The 10454-nt window shown below is 36.2% G+C and overlaps 1 protein-coding gene across 1 annotated transcript; it reads right to left on the reverse strand.

Annotated features, from left to right (window-relative positions):
• Positions 1-9157: 9157 nt before the first annotated feature.
• On the reverse strand, positions 9158-10099 carry LOC110541170 (olfactory receptor 7G1-like). Its single transcript, XM_021627966.2, has one exon. It carries the CDS (start codon positions 10094-10096, stop codon positions 9158-9160), a length of 939 nt encoding a protein of 312 aa, XP_021483641.1. The 5' UTR covers positions 10097-10099.
• Between the last annotated feature and the right edge of the window lie 355 nt (positions 10100-10454).

The following is a 10454-nucleotide window of genomic DNA, read 5'->3' on the forward strand; positions in this document are numbered from 1 at the left end:
AAGGACACTGCTGTCAGAACAAAATGACAGATTGGGAAAGGATCTTCACAAACCCTATATCTGACAGAAGGCTAATATCCAAAGTATATAAAGAACTGAAGAAGTTAAACAATCAAGTAATCCAATTAAAAAATGGGGTATGGAGCTAAACAGAAAATTCTCTGTAAAGGAATATAGAATGGCAGAGAAACACTTAAAGAAATGCTCAACGTCATTTAGCCATCAGAGAGATGGAAATCCAAACGATCCTGAGATTTTACCTCACACCCACTAGAATGACTAAGATCAAAAACTCAAGTGACGACACATGCTGGAGAGGTTATGGAGAAAGGGGAACCCTCCTCCACTGCTGGTGGGAATGTAAACTTATACTACCACTTTGGAAATCAATCTGGTGCTTTCTCAGACAATTAGGAATAGTGCTTCTCCAAGATCCAGCTATACCACTCCTAGACATATATCCAAAAGATGCTCAAGTACACAACAAGGACATTTGTTCAACCATGTTTGTAGCAGCTTTATTCGTAATAGCCAGAACCTGGAAACAACCCAGATGTCTCTCAACAGAGGAATGGATACAGAAATTTTGGCACATCTACACAATGGAATACTACTCAGCAATTAAAAACAAGGAAATCATGAAATTTGCAGACAAATGGTAGAATCTAGAAAAGATCATTCTGAGTGAGATATCCCGAAGCAGAAAGACACACACGGTACGTATTCACTTAAAAGAGGGGACTAGGCCCATAAGATATGATAAACATACTAAAATCTGTACATCTAAAGAAGATAAACAAGAAGGAGGACCTCGGGTAAGATGATCAGTCCGCCCTTAGAAAGACAAATTGGTTGAACATTGGAAGAAGAAAAAAACTAGAAACAGGACAGGAGCCTACCATAGAGGGCCTCTGAAAGACTACCTAGCAGTGTATCAAAGTAGATGCTGAGACTCATAACCAACCTCTGGGCAGAGTACAAGGAATCATATGAAAGAAGTGAGAGTTAGTAAGACCTGAAGAGGACAGGAGCTCCACAAGGACCAAATATATCTGGGCACACAGTTCTTTTCTGTGACTGATTCTCCAATCAAGGACCACGCATGGATATAACCTAGAACCCCTGCTCAGATGTAGCCCATGGAAGCTCAGTATCCAACCGGTTTTCCTAGTAAGGGGAAAAGTAACTGCCTCTGACATGAACTCAGTGGCTGGCTCTTCCCCCCCCCCCCAGCCCCGAGGGAGGAGCAGCCTTGCCAGGCCACAGAGGAGGACATTTCAGCCAGTCCTGATGAGACCTGATAAGCTAGGGTCAGATGGAAGGGTAAGAGGACCTCCCCTATCAGTGGGCCTAGAGAGGAGCATGGGAGGAGATGAGGAAGGGAGAGTGGGATTGGGAGGGAATGAGGGAGGGGGTACAACTGAGATACAAGGTGAACAAAATGTAAATTTTATAAATATCACTTGCAAACCCATTGTAGGAAGAGAACGTTCATTCTCAAGCTGTGTGCATGGAGCTTGTCGGGCTGCTTTGCATGTTCAGCAAGGGCCATGTTTTTGCCCCGGCCTTTACGTTGAAACAGAAATGAGCAGGAGGTTTTGCCAAGTTTCTTTAGCTGTGAGATCCTGAACCACATATGCATACAGTAATGTGGTCTTAGACAACAAGTTTGATTATTCCATAACCCCCTTCTTTGTATTGATATGACTTGTTTTGCTTTGTTTTTAAAAAGGAGCTATTGAATAAACTTGGAGCTTTGAGTATTGACTGAAAGCCCTCCCAAAACTATCCTATATTTCCTGTCTCTTTCTTTTAGCCTGCAATTTCTTTTTTTATTTTTATAATTTTTATTTTTTTATATTAATCACAGGGTATTTACTTTGTATTCCAGCCATAGCCCCCTCCCTCATTCCCTTCCTCCTTCATCTCCTCCCTGCCCCTTTCCAAGTCCACTGATAGGGGAGGACCTCCTCCCCTTCCATCTGACTCTAATCCCCACTCTCTCCATCATGTCCCAAATTATCTATGGCTGGTTCTGTCAGGTTGTGCACAATGTGAGGCATGACTATGAGGGATCAAAGTGAGGGACACCATGAAGAGAGAGAGCTTGGTACAAAAATAAGGTAGAGCAGTGAGTAATTTTAAGGAGAAAAATGGCTCAGGGCAATACCCATATGTTTTTTGTACATATGCTTAAAAATATGCTTCATGGGCTGGAGAGATGGCTCAGTGGTTAAGAGCACTGTCTGCTCTTCCAAAGGTCCTGAGTTCAATTCCCAGTAACCACATGGTGGCTCATAACCACCTATAATGAGCTCTGGTGCTCTCTTCTAGCATGCAGGCATACATGCAGAAAGAGTACTGTATAAATAATTAATAAATAAATAAATAAAAATAAAATTGAAAAAAATGAAGAGAGGCCTAACACATATATATATATATATATGCTTCATGCTATAAATATATATATATATGCTTCATGCTATAAATATATATATATATGCTTCATGCTAGAAGAGCTAAAATAAGTCAGCAAGAGTTGTTTAAATTTTTAAAATTTATAAAAAGTGTTTGTCCCTGGCATCAGGCCTCTTTTCCTCTTTGCACAGAGAACAAAGTGAAGAGATGCTGGTTTGATGTTTTGTTTTTGTCTTTGTCTCCTGGGAGTGTTTTCTTGTATTTATCTGTCATTTGTGTTATGCTTGTCATTGTCTTATTGTAGATTTTTCTGGATTGTTAGTAATCATGGGCCAAACTTCATTTGCTGGACATCTGTTTACCCCTTAACTTGACTTAGCTTATTTCAAAAATTTTCAGAGAAAGGCTTCTCAGCTTCTCAGGTCAAAGAAAAGCAGCTAAATTAGAACGGCAAAAACTGATAACCTGACTCTGTCCTTGAAGCCTTGCACTTGCAGCTGGGAGTCTCCTACTTGGGTTGAGCTGGCAGCTGGCCTGGAGCTGCCTGTGCTGGTTGCTCTTAAAGGGGAAACAGCAGCTTCTCAGTTTCTCTGGTAAGGAACCTAATGGTTAATTCTGCTACAAAGCTTCTGTGGTCATAAAAATTGAATTCAACAAATGGCAAGGTATTTTGTCTATCTTATTTGTATATATAAGTTTACTACATTCTGTATGTCTTAGTTATAAATTATTGTTTATTGGGTATGTTTAAAATTTGTAACAAAGTTAACTTAAACTTAAAACCTAGAGTTTCAGCCATTCTAAACAGCAAAGGGCATGAGCCAACTAAAGAAACAAATCTAATTTGGGTTTTACTTCTTAAAACTATGGTTATGCTCTATGACTTCACTCTTAAAAAGCTACATTATTTTAATATTGCAAAACAAGTTAAAATATTTAAGGCTATGAAACATCTTAAAGTTTTTCAGGTATTTTAAAATAATGACCTTGGACAGTTTAACAAAAAACTTGGAAAGTTTCTGAACCCTTTAGGGGAAGTCAAAAGATTTTTTTTTAACAGAATAGCCTAGGATTGGTTGCAAATCAGATATTCGTTTTATTAATTTTATCAAATGAAACCAAGCCTTACTGTTTGAGCCAATTAACAAAACTGCAATTTTAAAATGTATCATGTCAGGACGGTAAAGACCTATGAAATGACTTAGGAAAGAAACCATGAGAAGAATTTTGGTGAAGTTTTTTGTTTGTTTGTTTGTTTTTTGGGTTTTTGTTTTGTTTTGTTTTTTGTCTAAAAAGCAAGAGAAAAAGCAGGAGACTAGGATAGAAAAAAAAAGGAAAGAATAGCTTGTCTAAAGTAAAAATACTTGGTTAAATCAAAAGAGCAGAGCTAGAAAAAGCATAACCTGAAGATTGTGAGCCACCGTATGAGAGCTGGAAACCAAACCTAGGTCTTCTGAAAGAGTAGCAAGTTCTCATAACCCCTGAGCTATCTCTCTAGCCCAGAAAAACAATTTACAAAATAAAAGTGTATACAAATATGTGTATGCATACAATAACAACTATTATAAAAAGGGGCTATAAATTTAAAGGAGAGAGAGAAGGAATAGAAAGAAAGGATTGAAGGTGAAAAGGGAAAAAGGAAATGTAGTAACTAAGTTACAAATTATTTTTATGAGTTGGGCCATGTCCATAATTTATGTAAATAAGAAATAAAATAAAATACAACCATATTCTTTAAGACCTAAAGTACATCTTTATCAGTTAATCATAATATCCACCATTATACATATGTGTCACTCAATAGTAATTTTGTAAGATAAGAGCAAATATACATATTTCTAAATACAAATGCATTAGAAAGTCTAATATTTTTGGAAGTTTAATTTTTAACAAGTAAATATATACTATAATTGTTAAAAAATCTAAATGATTATTATTCAACTCAAAAACAATTATAAATGATTGGCACAATCAATGGAGGAGTGTGAAAATTGGAATGTGGAATAAAATTAAATAAGCAAAAGTTATTTGATAATTCAACAAGCAGAAATGATTTAGATTATACATAATTCACTAAAATTTTTATTATTTATTAGATATATATAGATAACTGGATACATGACTATATTTATACATGAAAGTCAAACTGGAATGTTGTATGGTTGAAATAATTTCTATTATTACATGAAAACTACATAAAATAAACCTTTACAAACAAATCAACAGTTAGTCAAATTAATACTCATCTTTTGGAATTGAAGTGTGAACATTTAACTAATTTGTTAATTGAGTTTTATTTGCCTTTATTTACATATTTACAATATATTATTATAGTCACCCTAACTTCCTCACATTCCTCAGATCCCTCTAAAATAACCCCCTTTCAAAAGCCTTTTTTCTTCTTTAATATTCCATATCCTAGTGCATCCAATTATTACTGCTGATTTTCTCATGTGTGTGAGCCAATCCAATGGGGCATGGATAAGCTTCTAGTAGTCAAAATTCTTATAATCTCTTAGCAAGTTATGCTATCACAGGTTTTGCAGTTAATAGCCAATTGTAAGTAGTAATTCCAGCAAAAGATGACTTCAATAGTCATTCTGAATATTCAGATTTTATTAATATGTAATTTATGGCTTTACAGAATAGTAATTAAGTACTCAAAAGAAAATTAAAAATTCATATAAGCATAAAGAAAATAAAGCCACTCATAAATCTATTTTATGAAATAGCCCATTAACGTTGAGTTATAAAAATATGCATTTTTCTTAACAGACTTCTTCTTTCAAGCAAGATAATTTTTAAAGTAATTGGCAATTTTTTTAAATCAACTAAAATAGTTTAGTTAACACTGATTATAAACTGTCTAGGCAAAATCAATGTTCCCAAATGTTAACACATTATTACCATATATAACTTTCATTTTATATTACTACAAGTATTATATATTTATATGCTATATAAATGAAAGACATTTACAGAAATAGAAAGAGCAGCTTCCTACTGTTGTGTTTTATTCAGGTGTCTTTTAAGCATACGAAACGGAATGAAGAGATACAAAAGGAAGACAACAACACCATTTGACGAGACTCCAAATCGGCGAGATTCAGTTCTAAAGGCCTTCCCATGTTCACTCCTAATGACTGAATAATCAAAGGTACAGTTCTTCATTCATGAGTATTGCTCCCCAGGGATTTCAGCTGCCCTGTGCTCCAACAGGAATTACAAAGCTAGGTATATGAAGAGTACTGGATGTCCCAACGGTCTAAGGGACTACATGCACTACAGAGTATGTAGTATAATACTGGCATGTCTGTGCTACGTCATACTTGGCAGCCTTATCTAAGCCAGTAGGGAGCATAAACCCTTCTGGTCTCAGGTACCAGCATTTGCTGCCATTTTGTGTTTCTTTCACATGTAATTTTCACGGGCTTCTCTTTCATTTCTAAGAGTGAACTAGGGAATTTTCTGAGCTCATGCTAAGGATATCTGAACTCTCCTAGATCATGCTTTACTGCTGAGACATATCTGTGCCTGTTAGTCTTCTCCATGCGATAGTGTGGTAAAGACAAACAGGAATGGATTGGGCCACTTGTGAAGAATCTGCTTTACTCACCTCAGTCTTCATTAGTTTTCTTGTGTTTTCCACCAATAAACGAGAAAATTTTATTCTGCTAGTGTCTCAAGGAGTCTCATTATGGATTTCTACTGCATATCAATTTATTTTTCATCAAAGTTGAAATATTTTCAATTCTCAATTACGTAATTAACTTGACCAGATCCCTTCAACTTTCAGAGAGAAGCAAATATTATACTATAGTTATTCCTAATATATAATTTTGGGCTGACATACATGTTACATGAATATATTTTTGTATTTTATGAATATATTTATATAAACAGACTTACTATGAAATTCATCAATGTTCTTTTCACTTTCTCCCTTTTCCTATATCATCACTTATCTACTATTCTGAGAATACCAGACATCTCCATTTTCTTTGCTATCCTGGGGCATACCCATTTGGAGCATATGTAATAAGCCTAATAAGGAGATAACCATCTCAATATCTGTCTTACATTCCACAAGTAAACAGAGGAATGTAAGGAGTCCTCCTCTCTATTCTCTAATTTTCCCTTATAACAGTAACAGAATCATGCCAAATTATCACCTAGTTGCCTGTGGGTACCCTGATATTCCCATAATTCACATTGTGGGTTTTTTTTTTTTTTTGGTAGTGCAGTTTTTTTATTTTTATTTTTTAATTCTTTATAAATTACACTTTATTCACTTTGTATCCCCCCTGTGGTTCCCTTCCTCCTCCCATCCCAATCACTCCCTTCCTCCACCCTCTGCATGCATGCCCCTCCCCAAGTCCACTGATAGGGGAGGACTTCTTTTCCTTCCTTCTGATCCTAGTCAATTAGGTCTCATCAGGAGTGGCTGCATTGTCTTCTTCTGCTTCCCCCTCAAGGGGTGGTAATTAAATGCTGGTGATGTGTGAGACAGTTGATATTCCAATTCTGATATTTACAGAATGTTGTTCCAGAACATATATATGGATTTTTTTCTATGAAGAGTTTAGATTCTGAACACTACAAAGCGGCACATATATAGAAATCAAGTGGACCCTGGAAAACTAAGCAACCTTTCATCACTGAAATATTAAATACTTAATATTAAATAATAATTTTAAAGTTGCAACAAGTACAAAAAGCTATGGAAAACAAAAGATAAACTGTCTCAGAGAAATACTAGAAAGCTGGGAGAAATGTTATTAGACTAATGAAAATAATCATCAACACTGCAGTAATGTCTCACTGGTTAAGAGTGTATATCCAAAAGATTCTCAAGTACACAATAAGGACATTTGCTCAACCATGTTTGTAGCAGCCTTATTTGTAATAGCCAGAAGCTGGAAACAGCCCAGATGCCCCTCAGTGGAGGAATGGATGCACAAATTGTGGTATATCTACACAATGGAATATTACCCAGCAATAAAAAACAAGAAAATCATGAAATTTGCAGGTAAATGGTGGGATCTGGAAAAGATCATCCTGAGTGAGCTATCCAGAAGCAGAAAGATGCACATGGTATATACTCACTCATATAGACATATAATATAGGATAAACCTACTAAAATCTGTACACCTAAAGAAACTAATCAAGAGGGAGGACTCTTGCTAAAAATGCTCAATTCCTATCCAGAAAGGCAAAGAGGCTGGACATCAGAAGAAGGAGAAAAGAGGGAACAAGTCAGGAACCTGAAACAGAGGACCTCTGAAAAGCTCTGCCCTGCAGACTATCAATGCAGATTCTGAGACTTATAGGCAACCTTTGGGCAGAGTGCAGGGAATCTTATGAAAGAAGTGAGAAACAGTAAGATCTGGAGAAGACAGGAATTCCACAAGGAGAGCAACAGAACCAAAAAGTATGAGCACAGGGGTCTTTCCTGAGACTGATACTCCAACCAAGGACTATGCATGGAGATAACCTAAGACCCCTGCACAGATGTAGCCCATGGCAGTTCAGTATCCAAGTGGGTTCCACTGTAATAGGAACAGGGACTGTCTCTGACATGAACTGATTGGCCTGCTCTTTAATTACCTCCCCCTGAGGGGGAAGCAGCATTACCAGGCCACAGAAGAAGACAATACAGCCACTCCTGATGAGACCTAATTGACTAGGATCAGAAGGAAGGAAAAGAAGTCCTCCCCTATCAGTGGACTTGGGGAGGGGCATGCATGCAGAGGGTGGAGGAAGGGAGGGATTGGGATGGGAGGAGGGAGAGAACCACAGGGTGGATACAAAGTGAATAAAGCGTAATTAATAAAGAAAATTTTTAAAAAAGCATATATGCTGTTCTTTCAGAGAAACTGATTTTGAAGCACAGCAATGTCAGACAGCTTACAACAGTCTATAACTTTAGTACCAGGAAGATCCAAGTCCTCTTTATCACCAGGAAATTATACTCATGTGCACATAAACATGATACTTGTAAAAAGATAATCTTTAGAATATTCAGGGAAGTAAAGCATGTATAGTGTTCAGAGTACCACAATTGAGGGAAACAGAGATTTCTTCATGGCAAACTCTTCTAAGGGTTAAAAACAATCAGAAATTATAGGAGACACTGTCTGGGTAAAGTACAAAATGGTAAATGACATTTAAGTTCTGCTGCATAGTGGGATAATAATGGTTGAAATCTATGAATTTTATAATTCAACATGAGGCTTCAAAAGTTTTGAACAATAATAAATTATATGTTTGCAGGTGCTAAAAGGTTGATTCAATTTTGTCATGAAAACTGATATTTTCTGAAAATATAATCATGTATTTACTTCTTCAGTTTCTTCTCTGCAGTGCATTCCCACTTCTCTATTAAATTCATTGACTCTTCTTTGTTATTTCATATATAAATATGTGTGATTTATATCTATCAATATTTATAAATATATAAATCTGGTTGTATACATGACAAAATTATTAAAAGGAGAAGCTTTTTACCTGTTTGTGATACTTGATATGAGAAAATATATCCCATGTGTATTATAAATATCACTTTTAAAACGACATCATGAACAAAACATAGGGAATTGTGAATAAGCGATAATGTATGCATAGATGTTTTGTCATGTACATACAGAAGAACACAGCAAAACTCAGACATTCTTACTTATGAGAATTCTGTCTCTGTGGAACACATGAATATAACCCAAGTACAAATCAGTTAACATATTACAGAAGACAAGATAGCTTTGTGGTAATTTTACCCAAGGCTTTTTTCATGTCCCTGTTTCTTAGGCTGTAGATGAAAGGGTTCAGCATTTGAGGGAGCACTGTGTACATCATATATGACACTGTAGTTATCTGAGGTGAAACAGTAATTGCAGAGCAGACGTAAACCCCCACTGCTGCACCATAGAACAAAGACACAACTAAAAAGTGAGAACCGCAAGTGGAAAAGGCTTTGTACCTTCCTCTCAGGGTAGATATTTTCAAAACAGAAGAGACAATTCGAGTATAAGAGAAAATGATTCCAGAGACTGGAATGCCACCAAATATAAATGTTGCAAGATATATAAGGATGTAATTGATGAGAGTATCTGAACAAGCAAGCTTGATGACCTGAGCAAGTTCACAGAAGAAGAGAGGAAGTGCAACGTTTGTGCAAAATGACAGCCGAAGTACCATTAGACACTGTAATAAGCTGTTCGCAATGCTAATGACCAAGGACAATAGAATTAGTATGCCACAGAAGTGCTGATTCATAATTACTGTGTAATTCAAGGGATGACAAATAGCTGCATAGCGATCATAGGCCATTGCAGCAAGGACACAGCTTTCTAATACAGCAAAATTCAAAACAAAGCAGGCCTGAGTGAGGCAGCCTGTGTAACTGATGCTCTGATCCTGTGTGTAGATGTTCTTCAGCATATTTGGGACAGTGGTTGTACTTAGGCAGATGTCAGTAAATGAAAGTTTGGAGAGAAAGAGGTACATGGGTGTCTGTAAATGGGAGTCAGAAATGACAGTGACAATAATGAGCAAATTTCCCAAAATTGTGACCAGATATGTAAACAGGAAGAGGCCAAATATGAGGGGTTCCATTGTCAAATCATGGGTTAGTCTCATCAGAAAAAAGTAGGACATGCCTGTTTGGTTTCCAGGCTCCATGTTGCTGATCAACCTAATAGAAACAAAGTGAGATCAAACATAGAGTGGTCATGCTTCATCATCACTTGGGGATAGGTTAGAAATAAAATTTTACTCTCAACTCAAATGTATTCTCATGCAATTGATTTAAATACATGCTGATTTTTCATTTACTTACTTTTTATGTGTTTGAATGGAGAAGTTCCTATGCATTGAAACACATGCAGAGTTCAGAAAGAATAGTTATGCATATACACAATGAACCTTATTTATCATGATGAAAAAATAAATTATAAAATGTGTGAATAAATGCATGGTTCTATAAATTATCATAAGAAGTGAGATAACAGACTGTGTAAATGATTTCCACAGTTGAGTG

Source organism: Meriones unguiculatus, chromosome 1 (genome assembly GCF_030254825.1).
Source record: "Meriones unguiculatus strain TT.TT164.6M chromosome 1, Bangor_MerUng_6.1, whole genome shotgun sequence".
NCBI lineage: Eukaryota > Metazoa > Chordata > Mammalia > Rodentia > Muridae > Meriones > Meriones unguiculatus.